Genomic DNA, 24,622 nt, shown 5'->3' on the forward strand with positions numbered 1-24,622 from the left:
CTGACTGGCATCTCGGAGCTACTGGGCATTTTGAGACAAGAATTCAAGAGCAAGTTCAAATCTGAAACCAGGCAAGTCAGTACTGAGCTGATCCCATTCTGTAAGTCCCAAATGATTCAGCCTGGGGTAAGTCTCCTTTCCTGTGTGCGGGTATGTGTGTGGCACGTGGGGGCTGGGGGAAGGAAACAAAGGTAAAAGAACAAACTAACGCACAGCCCTGAAACCCGAGCAACCACCACCATACGCCGAGGACGCTGGAGATACTCACAGAGGTAGACAGGAGCCAGCCTGGCAAGCCGTGACATTGCATCGGCAGCTTCGTTCTGCCCCCAGTCTCGCAGCAAAATGTAAAAAATATTGTTCTTCGATCCTGATCCCAACGTTCCCTTGTCCATGCTGCCGCTCATCAACTCACTGTTCTGGATGGTAACGTCTGCAAAGACAGCAAAGATTGGGCACTTGAACAATTACTTACTACTCAGCCTCGTTCCAACGTGGGGCAGTGGAGAAAGCATGCTCCCATTATGAAAATTAAAGCAAAGCAAAGCAAAATTCTCTCAAAATTTTTTGAGGGGAAAAAGAGAGAGATCTAGGGACTTTTGAAAAGCATGAAAAGCCCAGTGGTTTACCTTACAGTCCTAACTCTGAAAAGTACTACAGGACCCTCATTTTCAACTGTGAACTATAAGTGACAGCACCGAGCACTTATCCTGTGTCACAGGGATGTTGTGAGCATCTGATGAAATCACATGCCACAAACTACTCCATAAACTGTAAAGCACTTTGTTATTCCCCCAAGATGATGAAAACTGATGACACCACCATGAAGAGCCTATACAACAAAATGGAATTACATGGAGAAGAAACAAAATACAATCTAAAACAAGGAAGCCAAAACACCTGAAAGACCAGAGGTGTGTTTTCAAAGCAAAGGCTCTAACCCTGAGAAAAATCGGTGCCCTTCAACACATTTACTCTTCATTACAAAACAGGAATCTTGACCTTCAGAGACTCTGTGGTTCAGTTCTTCAGCACAGAGTCCTGGAGATCCATTTCTTGTCACAAGACCTTGCTAGCAAAGCCCATTCAAAGTCAGTGCCATTCAGAGGAGCCTGCTGGGGAGCTGCCGGTTAGCAGTCTGGGGTGAGCAAGGAGGCTCGCGTCAGAAAGGAAACGCTGGCTGAAAGGCACTGGTCTGTGGACTATACTTTGGGTTGAATTAGTCTGGATGACTCAGATGGTTTAACATTTATATCCTCTCGTGGTTACACCTGATCTTCGTGTTATAAGAAACAAGTTGACCAGGAGGCGATAGAAAAATAGTCCCATTATACTTTTAGACAATGAACACATTTTTTGGACATAAAATGATAAATTATATGCCTCATATGATGAGATACTTTCTTATGGCAAAAAGGGGGGGGGCAGAATAAAAGAAATTGCATTAATTTACAGACACTAGTCATCTAAAACACATCCAGAGAGGAACATTCTAATCACTGGATCATGTATCTACATGATCTCTACTTTTTAGAGAAATGGGGAATCACAGCTGAGGAGACATACCAACTACACTTCCCTAAAGAATAAACTTCCTGCCTAAGAGAAACATTGCATTTGCTTGCTGAGTGAAGGCAGTCATTGGCCACCTGCTTTCTGCCCGCTCCCACCCCGCTGCTTTGACTCACAGGAATCGTTGACACAGAGATCTTCTCCTTTGCCACAGTACTGCTTTCCCTTGGTTCGGAGATTGGCCCTTACTGGATTGTCATCACTAGGTCTGAGGATGACGCTGAATATCTGCTTTCCTGTCCACAGGGTGACAGGCTGAAGGAGGAAGAAAGTCACAATGTCAGCTGGCTGAGCCTGGCCTGCAGAGTACTCACATGCAAACCTGTACCTGGCATGCCTGGTTCCCGCACAAAGCTTTACTGTCTTAAATGTATAGTTATTTGCATAGAGAGAGAAAGAAAATGCATGCGTACACATGGGGAAGGGACAGAGAGAGGGGAGAAAGAATCCCAAGCAGGCTTTGCACTCTCAGTGCAGAGCCTGAGGCAGGGCTTGATCTCATAAACTATGAGATCATGACCCGAGCAGAAACCAAGAGTAAGATGTTTAACCGACTGAGCCACCCGGGTGCTCCCAGCACAAACCTTTAATATTGTAGGTGGTGGGAGGCGAACTTTAATTTTCTCGTCCTTGCCAACTAATATTGAAGCAATGATTTGGCAGGCCTTGGCTCGGTCAAAGAAAGTGTCCTTAAGAGTGAGGAGATAGGCACCTATGAATGTTGCAAACACCACAAAAAGAAACGGAGTGAATGTGCGAGACAATTACAAGGTTTCAATTTTATTTTTTTTTACCTTAAAAAAGTTTATTTATTTTTTTGGGGGGGGGAGGCACAAGCAGGGCAAGGGGCAGAGAGAGAGAGAGGGAGACACAATCTGAAGCAGGCTCCAGGCACTGACATGTCAGTACAGAACCCAACGTGGGGCTCAAACTCACAAACTGTGAGATCATGACCTGAGCCGAAGTCAGACGCCTAAATGACTGAGCCACCCAGGTGCCCCAAAAGGTTTCGACTTTAAAAGGAATCTGGAATATTGCTAAGGAGTGAGTTAAAACCCATAGCTGCTTGCTGGCTCCCTCTTCCACTAGAATCTAAGCTCCACAAGGGACTTTGACTCACTGTCCTATCTCCAGTGCTTAGAAAACTGTCTAGTGCACGTCAGGAGCTGAACAAATGCTTACTGATTCAATGAATAACCAGCCAATCCAAAATCTCTTAAGCAGATTCAGAATCAAACATAGTAAACAACAGAATTAAACACATGAAATTAAATCGCTTCTTAAGTTGTTACATGAATCACTGTGAATGAGAATCCTAGTGTTCCATAGTCTCCTCTCAAGTGAATTCATAAACACACCTGTTAGAAAGTCCTGAATAGCAGCAATCAGTGGTTCTCCATTCCTTGGTGTTACAAGATTTGCTTTCGTCTAAAGGAAAAACAAACACAACATGTTAGCCATTCTCGGACACTCTTTGGATTGCATGATGCAGTCCAAAGAACTGCACCACAAAGGCTCTGAATTGTCACACACAAATAAAGAAGAGCAGGCGAGCAGAAAAGTGGGGCTGAGAAATGGCAGCCAAGGCTCTCAATCCCAGCTGTCACCAGCTCCTTGCTCCTTCATCTGTTAAGAGGAGTCAAAGCATACCTGCAACACTGACGTCAGACGTTCCTGCCAACACTAAATACTGAGTGAAGCTTTGGATCCCTGTAAGAACTCTGTATGTGTAAGTAAGACTTCCTAGTTATTAATAAATTCACTTCTCCAAAGAAAATTCACTTCTATGAATGATAAATAGCACCGTTCTCTTTGAGGTCAATCAATTTCATACCTCTCCACAACGAGGGCAGAACTGTTGAACTCTTAATGAAGACAGTGAGTAGTAATGATAATTAATGACACGATTTAATGAAAATTTAATGAATGCCTACACTGAGCAAAAAGGGGTGCTAGCTGTCCAGTGCATAATTAACAAATTAAAAAAGATTCTGTGCATCAGAGTGCATATGCTCAAGTTTTGCTGTTGTTCTTGGGAAATAAGCAACATGTAAATTTGCTCAAATCATGATGTGGAGATGCTTATGTTATTTGTGGGTTGTCTAGGCAACCTCACCTGGAGTAAAAGGCCCTCCAAGGCAGAGACCTGTTCCTACTTTATTGTGAACATTCACAGAACAAAAATCCTCCAATGAGGGCTGGAAGGTAATCGTTCATGATTGTTTTCAAGAATCTCTCTGGGATGGGAAATGGAGTGGTCTGGGGCTGAGCACGTGAAGCTGGGATTTGCATATTTTGCAAAAGTCTCCCCAGTAATTTGGGACCACATTCAGGCTAGAGCCCTACCTATTGAGACAGAACTGCTGAGTTGATACAGTTAGATGATAACTTTCTTACATGTAATTGAGGGGATTTGTCCTGATGGTAACAAAGATCTTCCATCCTGGCCTTAGAGCCTGTGTTTTATTGTCATTTTTAACCAATGATATACGCTGTATAACAAAATGGATCCTCAGTACCGAACTCAAGGCTGAAGTCCAAGTAGTTGACTACAGGCCATTATCTCTAGCAACTAGCTTACATAGCTGATATCACTAGCAACATTCTAATTATTACTTTTTTGTTACAAAAATAGTATGTTTTTTACAGAAAGTCTAAAAATATAGAGAAGCGAAAAAAACCAAAACGACAACAACAAAAAAACCCCACCCAGAATCCCAAAAAACATCTCTGCATAGAACTGCCAAACCAAAAGAACTGCAGTTAAAACATTTTGGTACATAACCTTCCCAATTTCTGGCTATAAGCTTTTTTACAAACACGGAAACATCTATTTACCAAATGAAATAAGATCATGTCTTACACACAGCCTGCTTTTTAAATAAAAAATAAATCATAAGTAGCTTTATGCTGACAACAATACTACATCATCATTTTTAAGGGCCATGCAGGATTTTGTGGTACGAATGTGATGTGATTTAACCTAACCAACTTTTTTATTGGCGGACATTGCCTGCTTCTAATGTTTTATCATTACAAGTGATTTTGCAACTGGTTATTTCCTCTGGAGAGCTTACTAGAGTAAGAGTACAAGGTCAGAAAAAATGACTGCACTGGTCAACGCACCATCTGACTGTGGGAGTGTGGATCTCATTCATGGCCATTCGCCCTCCTCATCCTCTCTCTTGCTATCTCCCAATACAGAGCACAGCACTCCTCACAACTGCTACAAATACAAGGCTTAGGGGGAAACAGGCTAGCCTCGTTACCTCATGTATGATCACACCACAGGGTCTTTGTACCTGTTGGTCCTCTGCTTGGACTGATCTTTTGCTGACAACCACACTGCTCGTCAACTTCTTTTAGAACTTGCCTTGAGTGTTATCGTTCTAGTGGCCCTCTCAGCACCATCCTCCATGAAACAGGACCCCTCTCATTTTCTTTCCTCCTTGTTGTGATTTATTCTTTTCTTCTCAGCACTTGCCACCACATGACCTATTTTATATTGATTTATTCTCCACCTCTCCCCATTCGAATAAGGATAAAAGCCAGAATTTTGACTTTTTTCTTCTGTGTTGCCCTCCTAGGAGAGTACTTGGTGGCACACAGTAGGTACTCATTAAGCATCAACCGAATCATTTAAAAAGGCTGAGGGGTCTGAAGAAACAACTCGGAAGAAAGACTCCAAATGCACAAAGATGGCCCTTAAGGGATTTGTCCTCATAGCAAACAGGGAAAACACCCTAAATTTTCAGGAGAAGGTAGGTGAATCATGGTGTGCTAAGCTTGTGAAATACTGTGAAGCCATTGTAATCAATAATTATGAAAACTTTACAACAAAGGTGGGCATTTATAACATGTTAAGTAGATAAAAGCAAAACCAAGGCTACTAAAAACCATGACTGCCACCATCTAAGTTCGTGGATAAGCAACAAACAGATAAAAATAGGGGTGCCTGGGTGGCTCAGTCGGTTGAGCATCCAAATCTTGATCTTGGCTCAGGTCACGATCTCACGGTTGTGAAATTGGGCCCCATGTCAGGCTCCACACTGGGGGTTGAGTGTGCTTGGGATTCTCTCTCTCCCTCTCTGTCTGCCACCCCTCCATTCTTTCTCTCTCAAATAAATAAACAACAAAAAAACAGATGGAGATAAAGAAAAGAGATGTGATGTGTAAAAACCTCACCTTATTTAAATAACTCCATTACACTACAATGTTTGAATAAGTAAGAAACTGATGTTCTAAAAAAACTGAAATTACCCGCATGAATTTCTTAGTATTAAGTGTGTGTACAAAAGAAGTAACCCATCAGATACTTTACTAGAAAAGATGTCGACTTTAGGCATGAAAAACCGAGGCACAGGCCATGAATGCAGCCACTTGTTCCTGTCCCCACCAAATCCTCATGTACTTTTAATAGATCTGCTTACAGAACTTAACAGCCGTCACTTTAGAATCGATACTAACATCCTACCCCAAAAGAGATGAAAAGCACTCTATCAGAAATGGTAAGAAGTGTTTTGTGGGTAGAAACACTAACAACCACAGCCAAATCTACTCATAACAAGAAAACCAGAATACTGGGGAAAAAGGAAAACCTAGCCTCTAAAAACTCAACAGTTCGGGGCCCTGTTAAATTTAGGAGCGATGAGCCCCGCGCAGCACTGTGCTACAGCTGGGTTCGCGAGCCGGTAGTCCATGTAGCACAGCAACGAGAGCCCAGCCGCCCGCTCCTGGAGAGCAGGTGTCTGTGTGACTCATCGCTGAACTTCTCTGCCATCTAAGGGGCTCCCCTTAACTGCTGGAAAATGAAATGGTGGTATGGGTCATCATATAATGATTCTGTTTAGGGTGACCTTTAGACGACAAACAAGTATGTAACATACTATGGGAAAGTCTTCAATAAAGGGTATGGGTACTCAAAAGAAAACCTACTTATGCAGAACATCTGCTGTGCCCTTGATACCCAACAGTCAAGATACTGCTACGCCCGCATCTATCTTTTCCCAGCTGGTTTTCATGTATGTCCTGTACCTTATAAACACATATTACAGGCCAGAAGAATACTCACTCCTCTCAGCTCCCCACCTGTCACTGACACTCCCTTATACCCTACAGGGTGTTTTCACACAGGACACACGCTCCCCTCCCCCTCCTTTCAAGCTGTTACACAGAAGCGGGGCTGCCCTACCCTACATACCCCCATGAGAACAAGAGCCTCTGCTTTAGCTTCTTCTGTTTGAGGAAGATGAAGGTTCATCTCATCACCATCAAAATCCGCATTGTAGGGTGTACAGACACACTCGTTAAATCTGAAGGTCCGGTGCGGCTTGACCTTGGCCTGTGGAATACAAAAAAAACAAAATAGGAGAGGGGCTTAGTCATTTATCCAAAAGCTTCATGGTTTCAAAATATTAATAAATGGCTTCCTCGAAAACTGGACACTTTAGATTAAGGAAATAAAATCTTTGTATGTTTTGTTAAGAGATACATGTCACTTGTGGAGGTATTCTTTATGAGATCAAAACAATGCAATGAGTTTGTTTTAATACGAGGCAAGCACCAAGGTTAAGAGCCATGTGAAGGGGCTCCCACTGGCCAGTGACGTCACAGCTGGGTATGAAAAAGATTTATGGCAGAAGTTGAATAAAACACATGGACTAAATAAAAACCCAGGGTTTATTATTATTATTTTTTTAATTTAAATTCAAGTTAGTTAACATATAGCGTAATAATGATTTCAGGAATAGAATTTAGTGATTCATCACTTACATAGAACATCCAGTGTTCATCCCAACAAGTGCCCTCCTTAATGCCCATCACCCATTTAGCCCATCCCCCTTCTCAACACCCCGCCAGCAACCCTCAGTATGTTCTCTGTATTCAAGAGTCTCTTATGGAAAAACCCATGGGTTAATGACACCGAAAAAAGAGAAAGCAAAAACAGACAAAAAAATCCAACCCGACCTCGTTGGAAGAAACTGAGCACCAACTTTTTCCTTCCCAGACTGACAATAAAGGAACAAGAATCAGGCATTTATGCTGTCTTTCCTTCAGGCGCTATATTTTTGGATAAACAAATAACCGTAGTTAACAAGAATAGGCTCTTCATTATAAAAATGATAGGTATGGAGGGGTGCCTGAGTGGGTCGGTGGGTTAAGCATCTGACTTTGGTTCAGGTCATGATCTCATGGTTGGTGAGCTCAAGCCCCATGTCTGGCTCTGTGCTGACAGCTCAAAGCCTGGAGCCTGCTTCAGATTCTGTCTCCCTCTCTCTCTGCTCCTCCCCTGCTCACTCTTTATCAAAAATAATAAATAAAAGATTCAAAAAAAATTTTTTTTAATTTTTTAATTAAAAAAAATTTTTTTTAATATTTATTTTTGAGAGGAAGAAACAGAGCATGAGTGGGAGAGGGGCAGAGAGAGAGGGAGACACAGAACTGGAAGCAGGCTCCAGGCTCTAAGCTTTCAGTACAGAGCCCGACGCGGGGCTTGAACTCATGAGCGGTGAGATCATGACCTGAGCCAAAGTCAGGTGCTTAACCGACTGAGCCACCCAGGGACACTCCCCCCAAAATTTTTTAAATAAAATGATAGGTATGGAATATGAAAGGCATGATAAATGAGAAATTCTTCATTTTGCAGCCCCAATGAAATAACACGGGCAATAATTGGCCATGGATGAAGTCTTTAGATAAAAGGTTGGTAAGGAAACTTTCAAGGGAGGCATCAGGCTGAAGTATCTGACGCTCTAACCTTCTCAACATAAGAAGAGTGGGGCAGCCAGACAGCACGCCCCTCCTGAAATAAGGTAAGAAGCAGCCAGTGCCACCTAGGAGTCATTCTTGCCAGAAGCTGAGCCTGAATCTGATCGTGCCTCGAGTACTGCCCAGTTCAGAGGGATAAAAGGAACAATAAACTCTTAGTGCCGTATCCTTACACAAACACACGCACACACACACACAACATGAGACATCGTTTAGGACAAGTGACCTGTTTTTTTTCCAACAACGACACTGAAATTACAAGAACAGGGGGAGGGGAGATTGTTGTAGAGAGACTGAGGACCTTTATCAACCAAATGTAACATGCAGACTTTACATCCTGATTTGGACAAAGTAGCTGCGAAAAGACAGTTGAGACCCTTGGGGAAATGTGCACATGGGCTGTGTGCTAGACAACAGCAGGGAGTGAGTGTTCATTCTGTGTGGTGTGACAATGGCGCTATGGTTGTGTGTGTCTTGCACAAGTAAACTGTTTGACTGAGCCACCCAGGTGCCCCCATCACACGCGTGAACTGATCACACACGGAGAAAAGACCTGGCACCTGGGTCATCAAAGAAAGAAGGGAGAGAGAAAACAGGTGTGGCAGAATCTTGGAAAATTATTCAATATAGAGAGTGGGAACATATGAGTTCATCATAGTATTCTTTCTACTTTTGTATATATTTGAAATTTTTCAAGCAAAAAACCCTTTACTTTGAAAATGTCCCAAAGCCAAGCAAAAGTTTCTGGAAAGGGAGGGATTTTGTTCACCTCCCCAGATCCCCAGGATCGTAATCCCATAGTCATAAAGTGCTTCTTCGGTATTTCCACGCTAAGTCAAATGACTGATGCAGCATGTTCGTAAACTGAAAGACCAAATCTAGAAAAACACTAACTGAAGAGCCTGTTTAAATGCTGTTGCAAATGCTTGTGGATTTAACGGCTTTGGAGATAGGAGAATTTATGAATATTTAACGAATTAAAGTTGCACCTCATTTCCATTTTAAATCTCCAGAAAAAGGAACTGCTGTTGTTGCAAAACTAAATCACTGAAAAAAATATGCTCCAAGGTCTTCATTGGAGGGCCACTGTGACGAAAAATCTCCTAAGCATTTTAGTTCCATAGTTAATAAGCCACGTTAAACCCCAAGTCAACTTTCAGCTATATCTGTTTTACATAAGTCTGCATACACATATATATGTATATATTTTCATTTGCAAGTGAAATCATGCCAGTTACTTTCATGCCAATTTTCAATTAGTTCCTTTCTGTTTTACTGTTGAGTGCGGATTTTATAAATATTAAAAACGTTGAAGGGAAGCTTAAAATGTAAAAGTTTCACTCAAACTAAAAAGTGAAGGAAGAGAAAAATCAAAAGTGACAAAAAATTTCAGATTACCGGCAATCTTAATTTTAGGAGTCTGGAATTTAGCATGCGCACACAGCAGACTCCCACCAACAGAAAATAAAAACAGAATCTCACACTCACCAGATGCGCCATAATGCTCAATTTGTGCAGTGAGGGCTGCCGATTGAACAGCACCACATCTCCATCTATGAGGTGCCTCTCCACGATGTCCCCGTACTTGAGCTCCTGAGCCATCTTTTCCCTATTTCCGTACTTCAAAAACCTACACATGTGATAAGAAATGTGATCTGTGAGAACAAAGCTCCCTCACCAAGGTGCTCCCTCTTCATGTCAGGATTCAGTCTCTAAAATGATGGATATTTCATTGGATCAAAGCTGCCTCCACAAGCCATTAAACTATGACACAGATAGGTCCTCATTTTGTAAATGTTAAATATGAGAAAATTATGTCTTAGAATCACAAAAATGCAGTCATAAGTCAGCTTCTCCCACAGCACCCTGTTGATATGTTTTGTCTCATGTTTGTCTCAAGAGATAAAAAGGCACCAGAGATCAGTGAAGGGTCAGAGCTGGCCAAACCAGTGCCCCCTAGGCTGTGAGTAGAGTCAAGTAACCCCAGAGAGCCCACACGATGTAGAAAATGATTGGCTTGCACACCCCCACGTGTTCTGTCTTCCTAGATCCACCGTTAAACGCAAGGGAACAAATAGACATTTTGTGTATATGCAACGAGTAAGCACAGCAAATGACATACCTAGGCTCACTACAATTTAAACAGTATTTTCCACAGGCTAAAATGTCACAAATGCCGGATTTTGGACGACATTCTTTGGCTGAATATGGCGACCTCTGTCATGAGAAGGTCGTTACACACAGCTAGACTGAGACAGCTTGGGGCGCCTGGGTGGCTCAATCAGTTAGGCATCAGACTTTGGCTCAGGTCATGATCTCACAGTTTGTGGGTCTGAGCCCCACGTCAGGCTCTGTGCTGACAGCTCAGAGCCTGGAGCCTGCTTTGGATTCTGTGTCTCCCCCCCAGTCTCTGCCCCTCCCACACATGTTCTGCTCTCAAAAATAAATAAATGTTAAAAAAAAATTAAAAAGAAAAATAGATTGAGACAGCATTACCTTTTCATCTGTGTGTGTCTCTGCTGAATGAAATTGGCTCCTGGGTGAACTTCAGGGCCATTTCGAACCAGTTTCCTCAAAAAGTTGATGTTTGCTTTGTTCACCTGCACAACCACGATAGAAGACACAAGGAGAGGCTGTTAGCTTTCCGTAAGCTAGCACACTATACTGTACTGTGTCTCAATCTTTACTTTCCTTGAGTGATTCCAGAAGAAAGAGAAGAAACTTGTTTATCTCCTGCTGCCTAGAGTCTTGGGTTTAACGACAACAGCTGATTGGCACACAGGCACCCGGGTTCCAGTCCGAACTCACCACTGGAAGGGTGAAATGGCCAAGTCCTTTCTGGCCTTTGGTTTCCCCATTAGTAAAATGAGTGGGCTGGACTCAGCTGAAAGGACCTTCCAGAACATTCTATGAGCAGCTGGCAACCTTACTAGCAGTGATTTACCATGGGCTCCCGAGGTTTAAAAGCTGTGGCACCAGCACTGTTAGACCCTGGTCTGCAACATCATGTCCCATGACCTCTTGGACAACAGTCTCGTGAAATACTGTCTGAGAAGGAAACTCTGGATCATTAGTAAATCAACTAAGGATACTTTACACAAGCTTTACCGGAAGCTTCCATGATCTGGGCTAATTATGAATCTCAAAAGCAAACCCGAAGCCAATACCTTCCTGCTATCAGGCCTTGCATTTTCTATACCTCAGTTACTGTAAAGGCCATTTTACACTCATGATGAGTGTGAGTTAAGTGTAAAGTGGGGCAGCCTTTCTGGCTATGCCTCAATAGTCTTAAAACACCCCAGATATTGGACTCGATGGTTGTTAAGGCCTTAAAAATAATAATCTATCCCAAGAAAATTAACTGGGTGTGGTGTTTATCATTTAGTGGCCTTATTTTATTTTATTGCTTTTTAAAATTTTTGTTTATTTTTGAGAAAGAGGGAGAGACACAGACAGTGTGAGCAGAGGAGGGGCAGAGAGGGTGGGAGACACAGGATCCGAAGCAGGCTCTAGGATCCAAGCTGTCAGCACAGAGCCTGACGTGGGGCTCGGACCCACGAACTGCAAGATCGTGACCTGAGCTGAGGTCAGATGCTCAACCAACTGAGCCACCCAGGCGCCCCTATCATTAGTTATTTTAAAAGAAGAGGTAAGAACCAACACAGGAAGAGGTCAAAGACCATACTCCTTGGAGAAGTTAGAGAAGAGATGTCTGACATAAATGTGAATATATACACACAAAGGCAGACATATCTGTGTTTGTGTACGTTGCAGACACTACATGCGGTGGTATATGCGTCAGACTGGAAGATAACACGCACACCTCGGGATTTTCCAACTGTCTACTGTTTGGAATCTCAAAATAATAATGTAAAAGACTGGAGTCAAAACAGAATCGAGCGGCTGAATGGTACTTACCTTCTCAGGAAAAGTAAGAATTTTGGCCACGTGAACTGGCACGGCTACCTCATCAATCCTGAGGTTGGGGTCAGGTGAGATGACTGTTCTGCCAGAAAAATCCACTCTCTTTCCTGAAAGGTTGCCTCTAAATCGACCTAAATCAATAAAAATAGGCTATAGGTCTCTGCAGCACAAATGTATGCTGTTTGGGGATATAGTATGACCACAAACAAGAAAATTCTGTAATTTCCAACTAGATACACTAGACATGCTCCAAAAAAAGGGTAACAAAAGGCAGAAGACTGTCTCTTGCACATCTTGTTGGAAACGTACCCTGTTTTCCCTTTAGGCGCTGGACAAAACCTCTGGTCCATTTCTTGGGCGCCATGTTGAGGGGGATGCCCGAGAGCTCACTGTTAATGTAGAGGGCGCACTGCAGCTGCAGGAAATCCCAGTCTTCCATGATCATCTGGGTCTTAGCTCCTGATATGCGATGCTAAAAATGAGCAGAAATAAAGAAAAAAAAAATTATCCTGGGTCAATCTTTCTCGATAAGAAGGGTTTGCATAGATACACTCCTAAACCTGGGGCTTGGAAATACTGACCTTTTTGATGACATCATTTAGGAAAATGATTTCTGTCAGTTTCATTGTCAGATCATCTTCATTGGTGCCAGACTTCAAATCACTCACGACGGAGGGTCTGATACACAAAGGGGGCACTAAAAGTCGCGTGAGAATCAAATCAGAGGGCTTTCCAGCTTCTGGGTTCATTAGAAGTAGAGGGACATCTTCAGCTGGGATTCGTTTAAATAAATTCAGAACTACTAAGGGATTCAGGTTTTCCTATGGAGAGCAGGAAAGGAAGAATGGAGACACACGTTAACTTCCCACAGCTTGGGCACGGGTTTGCTTCTCCGTGCACTCTACCCGACCCATCACGGAACTCAGAGTAAGTACAAACATGGGCAGAGATTTCTGTTGGTAACACGCTACACTGGCAGAGCCCTAAACATGTGTATACCTTTCCTTCCAATTATTTAATGCCAGTAATTCCACTTCTCATAATTATTCCACAGGGTCTGACTTTAGAAGTCAACACAGAGATTTGGCTATAGGGATGTTCAGTAAAGCCGTTAATAGCGAAGAATTGAGACTGTCTGATAGGTTGCTGGCTAGACAAAATCATGGTATATCCACATGTGAGCAAGCATGAAGCCATTAAAAAACGACATTACAGAAATGTAGCCACTGTTATGGAAGGTGTTCATAAGACATTGGTAAGTGAAAGAAGTGTGTGTATAATATGATCTCATTTTGGGGGAAAATGTACATCTGTAGAGAAAAGAGAAAATGTACGTTTAGCGAGGTGTTAACAGTACCGTCTGCAGGTGAATGGACGGTGAATGGAATTATAATCGCTTCTTCGTTTACATTTCAATTTTCTACAGTGAACTTATATTGCCTTTGTATTAACTTCATTTAATAGAAGTGCTATGCTACAACAACTCACTTGTAATACAAGAACTATACAAATGATCAGAGATACCCAAAGACGAAAGTTAAGAACAATCAGCTTGTGTCTTGTTGCTGCTTATTACATTTTCTTGGGATGAGAGACTGTGTGACCAAGAACACGTTACAACCAGAACTTGCTATGCGGAACTTAATGAAATAGGGAGCAAAACCAAGAAGAAATGTTTGAACAGCCACTGCCCTTAAAACACTGTCACAAGAGGAAGTTTCCATGGTCCTGTCCTACCCTGGAAGAGATGGCAGTAGAGTTGGGGAGAAGGAATCCTGCCTGACGTTTTGCAGTCTGGTCCCTGACCACAGAATTCACCTCCCTCAGCTTCCCTGTCCCCCAGCAACAAGCACCTCATGGCCACCTGAAGCAGTTGGAGGAAATCTAAAACTAAGAGCTCAAGGAACAGGATGAAGGCTGAATGTCACCTGTAGTACCAGAGTCGTGCCACACAAGGACATCACGGACATCCACGATGCAGGGGGGCAAGACTGGCAAGAGTCACGTAACAACAATCTCCCAAGGGACACATGGAAGTGGGCCTGACTTATCGTTATGTGACAGGAAACAGAAGTTGGGGACCACTAGAGAGACAGAAGGGCTGTTTGGTCTGAGGCGGAATATCCCAACAGCTAGGGCTCCCTGGTGGAGCGTGGGCTGCCTTGGGTGGTGGTGAAGAGAGCACTGCGTGCTCTCAGCGTGCCACTCAGTCTGCCGGAGATGCTGTGGAAGGCATTTATACTTGGTGGGGAGGCAAGACTGATGCCATCTATGGAAAAACTCTTATCTGCAGGTCCACCAACCCCTGGATTTGCATTAAAACTGGGACTGGATGGGGCACCTGGGGTGGTTCAGTTGGTTGAGCGTCCAACTCGACTCTTGATTTCAGCTCAGGTCACGATCCCGGGATTGCGGGATTGAGCCCACGGCAGGCTCCATGCCAAGTACAGAGGCTACTTAAGATCCTCTCTCTCCTTGAGGGTACTCTCCCCCCCCACACCAAAAAAAAAAAAAAAAAAAGACTCTCTATCCCCCTCTTCCCAGCTTGCATGCTCTAAAAAATGAAAACAAATTGAAAACAAAACAAAAAATGGGGAGTGGGTATACACTAGTCGTCTGGAGATAGAGTCCAGAGTTTTTGTTCAATTCCTAAAGAGGTCTGTGAGCCAGGAAAGGTCCAGAACCACTGCTCTATGGTCTCCATCAACTCAAGAATGCTATGCTACCCATAAAGGCATACGGGGTTCCATGTTCCTGGAAATTAAATGGGTAGGTAAACATGTCAGGATGTGGATCATCCCGAGATCAATGAACTTCAGGGCAATACGTTCACCTGTCTGCACAATGCCCCTCTCCACAAAAGGTAAAAGTAAGTCACTGATGCTTTATTCACTTCAGGTTACTAAGTGGTCCTGAGGAAGGGCCATTCGGAATCAGGCAAATGGTGAATTCCTGTTTTGCCCCCTCCCTTCTTCCACAGCAGGTATAAGAACCAGGATGAGGGGCCCTGGGTGGCTCAGTCTGTTAAGCGTCTGGCTCTTGATTTCAGCTCAGGTCACGACCTCACGGTTGGGTTCATAAGATCGACCTCATGTTGGGCTCTGCACTGATAGCATGGAGCCTGCGTGGGATTCTCTCCCCCCTTCTCTCTGTGCTCCTTCCCCAGCGTGCACACATTCTTTTGAGATAAATAAACTTAAAAAAAAAAAAAAAAAAAAAAAAGGCAAGATGAGCTGATGGTCTCTGATGAGTCTGGAGGCCCCCACACTGTCCAAGCACTGTGAGTGGCATCAAACAGGGCCTCAGAAAAACAAATCTTGTTATAGACCACACTTAAAACAGAAACCAGCAGAAGTGTAAGATGGAACACAGGTGCTATGGAGGCACAGACAATGGACATGTGGTTGAGGAAAGAGTGAGGTCAAAGGGTCCGGAGAACAGAGGTGTGCCGGGCTGCAGGGAAGAAGCCAAGGGAAGGGAGAGTTTGGTAAAGAGGGGAAGGGAGCAGGCTGAGTAAAGCCAAAAGGACATGGAGTCTGAGCCTACATGTGGAGGGGGAGGAAACCTCATCTATCCTCACCATGTCTGTCATTATTTTTTTAAAAATAATTTCACTATCATAAATTGAATCATATAGATGCACTAGACAAAATTGCTTTTATTTGTTTTCGAAGTTGATTTATTTGAAGTAATTTCTATACCCAAAGTGGGGCTCGAACTCATGACCCTGAGATTAAGAGTCACACGTCCTTCTCATTGAGCCAGCTGGGCAGCCCTGTCATTGTTCTCATACTGTCAGTAGCAGTGCTAACTACTGCAACTGGGTAATACGGTCTAAGCACTTGCTCTGCACCAGGCACTCTGTTAAGCACTTGATCTGGAATTCAACTCTTAATCCTCACAATAGCCTTAAAGCAGATACTCCTGTAATCCCGGTTTAGAGTTACAAAACTCAAGTCCAGGTTGGGTCACGTGTCTAAGGTCACAGAACAAACAAGCAGCAGAACTGGGCTCTAATCTTGGGTCCGACTCCAAGGCCAAAGCTCTTCACCACTACCCTAAACCACCTCTGGGGCATCAATCTGGATAGAGTGGGGTGAGATACACGGGGGTGGCGGCAGTGGGGGAATGCCCAGGGAGCCAAGCTCGATGCTCTAGACTCTGAAATGGGAGGGGTTACCTCCAGGGCCGAGTCATTTAGGAAGGAGACTCCCAAACAAGATGCCTCCCAGGCCGTATGGGAGAATCGTGCTACTCCCTACTATGGAGAGTGTGTGGAGCAGAGACAGTGGTCACCCGTCCCGGACAGAAAGCTGGCAGGGGGCAGTGGTGGGCTGTCAAGGATGCTGATCCAGGAGCGGCAGAGTGCGTGCAGGGGCACCCTGCAAGTCAGGCCGCCCCCAGGAAAGCCCAGGCACCCTTCACACCCATGACCAAGGCTGCTCACCAGGCTCCTGAAAGCTTTCTGCACAGCCACCAGCCTGGACAGTGCCTCTCTCTCTTGGGCTGTACAAGGGCCAAGACCATCTTCCTCAGCCCGCCCGCACTTCCTCTGTAGCAGCTTCACCCTTACTGCCTTTGAAGACATTTCTGCCTGAATCAATTGCTGACACCCTCTCTCCCCATTTCCAGAACACTCCCCTTTCCCAGACATCTGCACGCACACTTGCAGCCCCTGACCATTCTTACTGCGGGCAGTGACTCTGGCCTCTGGCTCCTTTAACACCACCAGGTTCACGGTCTGTTTTCTTTGTACCCATTCTGTTCCCCAGTCAAGGCATAATTCACACATACTAAATTCCACAAATCCTAAAGAGACTGACACGCTTCTACGCATATATACCAGACACACATTAGTGTTCCGATCAAGATGCAGAGTATTTCCATCTCTCCATAAAAGGACCTTGGTATTTTTAAAAAAATTTTTATTTTTGACAGTGCGAGCGAGCACGAGCAGAGGAGTGGCAGGGGGGAGAGAGAAGCCTGAGCATGCTCTGCATTGACGGCAGAGAGCCCCATGGGGGGCTCAAACTCGTGAACCATGACCTAAGCCAAAGTCGGACGCTTAACCAACTGAGCCACCTAAGCGCCCCAGGACCCTGATACCTCTTTTCAGTCAGTACCAAGCTCTCACCGCAGGGGTAACTACTCTCCTGATGTCAATCACCACAGATCAGTCTGGCCTATTGCTGGACTTGATCTACGTGGAATCATACACTACGTACTCTCTTGTATATGCTTCTCGTTCTCTGCAGGATTCTGACCTTTGGCCAGGTTGCGTGTCACGAGTTCACTTCTTTCATTACAGCATAGTATTCCATCGTGTGCATCTATGACAATTTGCTAGGGGCACCTGGGTGGCTTAGTCAGTTAAGCGCCAATCTTCGGCTCAGGTCATGACCTCATGGTTTGTGGGTTCGAGCCCCGCGTTGGGCTCTGTGTTGACGGCTCAAAGCCTGGAGCCCGCTTCAGAGTCTGTGTCTCCCTCCCTCTCTCTGCCCCTTCTTGGCTCATGCTCTGTCTCTCTCTCAAAAATAAATAAACATTAAAAAAAATTTTTTTATGACAATTTGCTATGCTCCCGCTGACAGGCATTTGGGCTATTTCCAATTCTGGCTTTTATTAATAAACTTGCAATGAACATTCTCATACAAATATTTCTGCAGACATATGCACTCATTTTTCTCAGGTATGTACTGGATTAAAATTGCTCAATTGTTGGGAATGCAAGCTGGTGCAGCCACTCTGGAAAACAGTATGGAGGTTCCTCAGAAAACTAAAAATAGAACTACCCTACGACCCAGCAATTGCACTACTAGGTATCTATCCAAGGGATACAGGTGTGCTGTTTCGAAGGGACACATGCACCCCCATGTTTATAACAGCACTATCAACAACAGCCAAAGTATGGAAAGAGCCCAAATGTCCATCGATGGATAAATGGATAAAGAAGATGTGGTATATATTACACAATGGAGTATAACTTGGCAGTTGAAAAGAATGAAATCTTGCCATTTGCAACCACGTGGATGGAACTGGAGGGTATTAAGTTAAGCAAAATTAGTCAGAGAAATATCCTATAATATCACATGACTTCACTCATATGAGAACTTTAAGAGACAAAACAGATAAACATAAGGGAAGGGAAACACAAATAATATAAAAACAGGAAGGGGAACAAAGCATAAGAGACTCATATATATGGGGAACAGAGGGTTACTGGGGGGATGTGGGAGGGGGGATGGGCTAAATGGGGAAGGGGCATTAAGGAATCTACTCCTGAAGTCATTGTTGCACTATGGGCTAATTTGGATGTAAATTAAAAAAAAAACAAACAGCTGAATTGTATGGTTAGTGTAGGCGTAACTTTGTAAGAAATTGTTAAACCGCCGTTCAAAGTAGCGGTAACCTTCCACACTATCAATGTGAGTGCTAGTCACTTCACGTCCTTGCAAGCAGGTAGTTTTCAGTTTTTTTTACATTTCCATTTTTCCGTGTGGGTATAGTTATAATTAGTGATTCCCTGATGACTAATAACATTGAGCAATGTTCCTTTGTTTATTGGCATTGGAATGGATGCTTTGGGACGTGCCAATTCAAGTTTTGCTCCCACTGCTTAAAATCAGGTTGTATTTTGGGGCACCTGGGTGGCTCAGTCAGTTAAGCGTCTGACCTTTGATTTCAGCTCAGGTCACGATCTCATGGTTTGTGAGTTTAAGCCCCACACTGGGCTCTGCATTGAAGTGCGGAGCCTACCTGGGATTCTACCTCTTTTCCTCTCTTTCTCTGCCTTTTACCTTCTCTCTCTCTCAAAATAAATATAAATTTAAAAAAATCACGTTATTTTTCTTACTGATTTTTAAGAACCGTTTCCTGGATACGAGAGTCCTTTGTCAGATATATGAATTGTGACCGCTTTCTCCTAAGCCGTGACCTGCCCTTTCTCTCTGGTAATGGGGTCTTGTGAAGAGCAGTCAGGCTGTCCTACAATTCTGTCATTTATTCACCACGAACCATTCACCACCTCAAAGCCTCTGATGGGGCCACGCTCCTCGGAGCAGGACGCGCTCTACACCAAGCTCTCAGTTGTGTCTTTTCTCTAGCACTCCAGCTGCCATGGCTTGAGTCCTCTCTGTCACTTCGGGCAGGGGTGTCTCAAGTACTGCTGAGGATTAAATCAGAGGCAATCCATGTAAAGAGCAAGGAACAGGTCCTGTCCCTCTCAGCAGTCCCTGAAGGTAAGTGCTTTCATTAGCACTCTCTGGTCTTTCAGAGCCTCAGCCTCAGAATCAGCTGAGGCATTGCCGCCTGGATGTGCTGAGCTCAGTACCCTCGATTCTGTAAACCCTACTCCTGTTTGAAGACCAGAACAAACCACACCTTTCCTCAGTATTTCCCAACCAAGTCCAAAGCAACACGTTCCTCCTCCTTTCCCACCGTACTGTACTTCCGGTCTCTGCCACTCAAGTGATGGTTAGCGCCCTGGCCCAGGATGTCAGTTATCTTTTCAGACTACTTGCTCGTGACACATCTAAACGGTGGGGTCAGTGACAACAGACCCACTGTCTTACAGTTCCTGACACTCCCCATATGACTGACAGAATTTGGTACTCAGTAGCCACTCAACTGATTTGTTAGTTTTGTATACTACCAGCTCTGGATGGTACTGTGTGAATTCAGTACTAATCGAAATCAAAGTGAGGCAGAACAGGATACTTCATAAAGTTCTACTAGTTAAGCCCGTACCAAGAAAAGTAACGGGAGTTACCTACAATTTCTTAGATCTCACCCATGTGAGACACAGGCTCTCTCAGTTTATGCTCTGTATAGCTGTGATGCCACAATCTCTTAAGATACAACTGTGACATGCTGTCTGCACAATTCAAAGTGTGTTAGCTGAGCGTCCGACTTCGGCTCAGGTCATGATCTCACAATTTGTGGGTTTGAACCCCGTGTCAGGCTCTGTGCTAACAGCTCAGAGCCTGGAGCCTACTTCGGATTCTGTGTCTCCCTCTCTCTCCGCCCCTCCCCTGCTCATGCGGTCTCTGTCTCTCAAAAATAAATAAATGAAAAAAAAAAAAAAAAGCATGTTAGTTACATGATCAGTCTACATTAAACACTGAACACACTGTAAGATAAACACTTTTCATGGAAGTATTCCTAGAGATCTACCTTAACGGAGCTTCTCATTTCGGAAGACGTGTCTATCAGAGAGGGAGGGGTAAGAATGGGTGTGTGTGATGCGGGGGGGAGGCAGGCATGTGATTTCAGGCTCACCTGCGCCCTTCCCAGCAGTGGTTCTACTTCTTTGTTATGCTCGATGGCTGTTTCAAAAGACTGAAGGAAATTTGATACAATAGGATCCACCACTTTTTTGTTGGTCTTGTATTTCTCATGAATTATCTTCAGTAATCCACATTTCTTTACAGTACCTGTAAGAGAGAATTTATTTACCAAGGTTGGGAAAATGAGATACTTGCTCCGGCTGGCCTGAGGCTGCAGTCTGGCTAATGAAATCACTGAAAATGCATTTGGCTAACAGGGCATCAGTTGCTAGGCTCTAATGTCTAGTTTGCAAGAAAAAAACCTGACCTCCCAACACTCCATAAAACTAGTAAGCTAAATGGACCAGAGTGAGTGGAAAGGACTATCACCAAATCTTTTATGTGTTCTCCTCACCATTAAAAGCACCGCAGTAATGGCAGATGTTTTTCTTCCGGCACTTATCAGAGATTTTCTTCTTCAGGCCACGTTTCTGGAGGTAGGTCAGGCCAGGTCTCTTCAGATAATCCAGAAACTGCTTCTTCTCCTCCTGGGACAGCATGATGTGGCAGCAGGTTTTACAGATCATCTTTTAAAAATTAAAACCGATGAAAGGATGAGAGATGAAAAAGTCTTTTCTTGAAGGAAAAAAAAAAAAAAAAGTCACCCCTACCTCTTGCCCAGAAGACTTTAAGCAATGTGCCCGGAGATATGCACAGAGAGGGGGCTGATGTTCACCAGAATGCTACTTATAGTCAGAGCTGCCTGGTAGAATTTTTGCTGATTTTTAAATTTTGTGCTGTTCTGTACTGCTTGATTCATGATTATTATTATTTTTTAAGTTTACTTATGGGGCGCCTGGGTGGCTCAGTTGGTTAAGAGTCTGACTTCAGCTCAAGTCATGGTCTCATGGTTCGTGGGCTGAAGCCCCACGTCGGGCTCTGTGATGACAGCTCAGAGCCTGGAGCCTGCTTCGGGTTCTGTGTCTTCCTCCTTCTCTCTGCCCCTCCCCCACTCATACTGTGTGTCTCTCATACTCATACTCTCTCAAAAATAAGTAAAACGCTAAAAAAAATATTTTTTTAAAAAAAGTTTAGTTTGAGAGAGAGACAGAGAAAGCAAGCAGGGGAGGGGCAGAGAGAGGGGGGTGGAGCGAGATTTCCAAGCAGGCTCTGTGCCATTAGCACAGAGCCCGATGTGGGGTTTGAACCCACGAACCGTCAGATCATGACTTGAGCAGAGATCAAGAATTGGACCCTTAACTGACTGAGCCACCCAGCGCCCATGATTACTTTTTACAACATGTACTTACCACCTACTCAAGAAAAATCAAGAGTAAAGAATCCTTATGCGTCTTCTTGTAAGATGCAGTATTATGTTATGTAATGTAAAAATCCTCCCCAGATGTCCCCCTGACCACTCACGGCTCCTAAGCTCACTCCCAGTGTCCCTGAGCAGTAGTTCCTAAGTTTACACCCTGAAAACGGACACCTCTGCGCCTACCTGTAAGATGCCTATAACTGCTCTGAAGTAGCCCACATGGAAGCATGGCAACTCCAAGTCAATGTACCCGTAGTGTCCCAGACAGTCAGCCAGGTTCTTCCCACAGGTCTCGCAAGGACGGTCCTTCTCACTTGTACCCTTTGGAAAAAAGCACACGCAATCACTAATGGAGACCACTGCACAGGAAAGAGGGACCAGGTGACTCTGAGTCAAAATCGCTTGGGAAAGTACAGTGTATTCAAATCCTCCAGACCGAGGTCTGGAGACCCTGAGATGTGCCGGGGGAACAAGGGAGATGGAGAGAAGCTCTTGCTTCTTCCAATCTGGCAAGTCAAAACGCACAGAAGCGGGAAGGGTTGGGACCTTACCATCCTATGGTCAAGCACACCATACAGCAAGGGGGCGTGGTTGTTGTCCTGGCTATACAGGTTCTTACTCACAACCTGGATGTGCGCCTGCTGGCGCATCTCTTCAGGTGACTTCATTCCAAAACAGATGTGGCTTCTGGAATAAAAAGAGACGGGAGTTGGGGTGCCTGCCTGGCTCAGTCGGTAGGGCACCAAGACTCTTGATCTTGGGACCACAAGTGGAAATCCAATGTAGTGCATAGAGCTTACTTAATTAATAACGAGAGAGGGGAGAAATTACATCAAAACCGCTTACCAAAAGCGGCTATTACACAGTGAGCCACCACAGCCAACCTTATCCTTCCAACTGTCTGTAGGCTCGCTGTGCTATTATTAAATATATTCAAATCTCTCCCATTTTTCCTTGGTAAGCATCCCTTCGTCTTACTGAAATAATTTCCATTCTTACTATCAAGTGAATGATTGCTTGCTGCTAAATTCTAGGAGAATGTTCTTATTTTACTGCTCTGCAGTGCTGGATGTTAACTCCCTCTCCCCCTTATCTTGAAATATTTTCTTCTCATGGCCTTGGTGACACCACATACTCTTTGAATGCCTTGGCCCCACGCCACCTGTTCCTTCTTAAGTCTCTTTTGTAGTTTTTTCTACTACCATCCCTTAAGTATGATCTCTCCTCACCTAGGGATGCAACACAACTCCTTTTTATTCTACACATCCCTCTTGAGTGACTGTGTCACTGGAGTACCTGTTAATGTCTGTCTAATCTCCTATAGACCAGCTACTACTACTCGGCTGGAGACGGTAATAGACACCTCTTCTGCATAGCCGTACAGGCACCTCAAACTCGACACATCTAAAACAGAACCCAGAACTTTCTTTCCCAAATCTTTTCCTTCAACCATCTGACCAACAAACCGGGGATTTACGATGTGCCAAGCTGAAGATCCATATTAGAGGACACAGACAAGGACCCTGCCAACATGGGACTCACCGTTCAGGGTGGGCAAGAGAGACAAGCAAATACAGACACAAAAGTGAATAGATGCGGAGATTGAAAATGATATGAAGTGGTAGACAGAGTCTAAGAAAACTATGTTATGGGGTCAGAAAGCCTCTGTAAAGTTGACATTTAAGCTGAATTCTGAGTAAGAGGGAGACAGCCGTAAAACCAGACAGAGGTCCGGCATTTTTAGTAGAGAACAACTAGGGCAAAGGTCCCAGAGCCAGCACAAGCGTGGCATTCGAGAACCAAATGAACCAAGCCAGTATGATGGAGCACAGAAAACTAATGGTACAGGACGAAATCAGTGAGGTGTACAGGGCTCAGGTCAGGTTGGGCTTGGGAACTCTGGTAGAGAATTTAAACGTCAGTGCAAAAGAAAGCTGGTAGAAGGTTTTAAATGGAAGTCTCAGATACCTAATTTGCATCTTAACAGAGTCTGCCAGCCTGCTTTGTGAGAACAGATTACATCTGAATATGGATGGGGTTTGGGGTGGGCATGAGGGGCCAGGGAAATATGGATTCTTCCAAGTAAGATACTTGTTCCCCTTGAATGGCAACCATCCACACAGCTGCCCAAGCAAGAAATTCTGTGTTTCAATCTCATTTCTTCCTTCCCTCATCCCTAACACTCCTGTCAATTTTATATCCTAAACTCCTCTAAAATCCACTTCTCTCCAATGACTCTACCACCCTCATGCAGACCATCATTTCCCCTGCCTGGACCCCCTGCAGTGGCCTCCCAGGTCTCTCTCTTACTCTGTTCCCCAAGAATCAAGAGATCTTCCAGAAGAAGCACTCTTATCAAGACACTTCCCTGCTTAACACGCTTCAAAGGTTCCTTACTGCCTTCCAGATGACTCTGGAACACAGCTTCAGATCTCCCACGTCCTTCTCATCACCCCCTTTCTCCCTCCAGTGCGCTCCTTATCTGGTCGGCGTTTTTCTGCTTTCTCATTACATACTCTCCGAACACCTATACCTACGCTTGTACTTGCCAAGGTTCACTTGTCTACCTTCCTCGACTAGACTAGGCAGTAAGGTCTTATTCACGCCCCATCCCTAAAGCCTATGGCTGGGTCTAGCACACCATACCTTCCTCAGTGAGCATCTGCTGCAACAGCAACTGGTTCATTTTCCCACTGGAAGCATTAAGGAGAGGTCGTGGCCTGATAACTAAGCTCTGAAGGAGTAGACCCAGAAGCGCAGCCTTATTTTTGAGACT

General features: G+C 44.3%; 1 protein-coding gene across 2 annotated transcripts in view; it reads right to left on the reverse strand.

Annotated features, from left to right (window-relative positions):
• POLR3A (RNA polymerase III subunit A) overlaps positions 1-24,622 on the reverse strand; it is a 52,654-nt gene that overhangs the window by 27,352 nt on the left and 680 nt on the right. For both annotated transcript variants that reach the window (XM_053207677.1, XM_015066206.3), the window contains exons 2-15: positions 22,398-22,533; positions 22,030-22,167; positions 20,944-21,115; positions 20,542-20,696; positions 12,846-13,085; positions 12,574-12,736; positions 12,259-12,395; positions 10,837-10,940; positions 9,829-9,970; positions 6,773-6,913; positions 2,931-3,000; positions 2,157-2,284; positions 1,689-1,827; positions 269-433 (exon numbers count right to left, since the gene is read on the reverse strand). In XM_053207677.1, the coding sequence (XP_053063652.1) occupies positions 269-433; positions 1,689-1,827; positions 2,157-2,284; positions 2,931-3,000; positions 6,773-6,913; positions 9,829-9,970; positions 10,837-10,940; positions 12,259-12,395; positions 12,574-12,736; positions 12,846-13,085; positions 20,542-20,696; positions 20,944-21,115; positions 22,030-22,167; positions 22,398-22,533 (2,030 nt within the window). The remainder of the gene's footprint in view (positions 1-268; positions 434-1,688; positions 1,828-2,156; positions 2,285-2,930; positions 3,001-6,772; positions 6,914-9,828; positions 9,971-10,836; positions 10,941-12,258; positions 12,396-12,573; positions 12,737-12,845; positions 13,086-20,541; positions 20,697-20,943; positions 21,116-22,029; positions 22,168-22,397; positions 22,534-24,622) is intronic.

The sequence above is a fragment of the Acinonyx jubatus genome, chromosome D2, assembly GCF_027475565.1.
Source record: "Acinonyx jubatus isolate Ajub_Pintada_27869175 chromosome D2, VMU_Ajub_asm_v1.0, whole genome shotgun sequence".
Classification (NCBI taxonomy): domain Eukaryota; kingdom Metazoa; phylum Chordata; class Mammalia; order Carnivora; family Felidae; genus Acinonyx; species Acinonyx jubatus.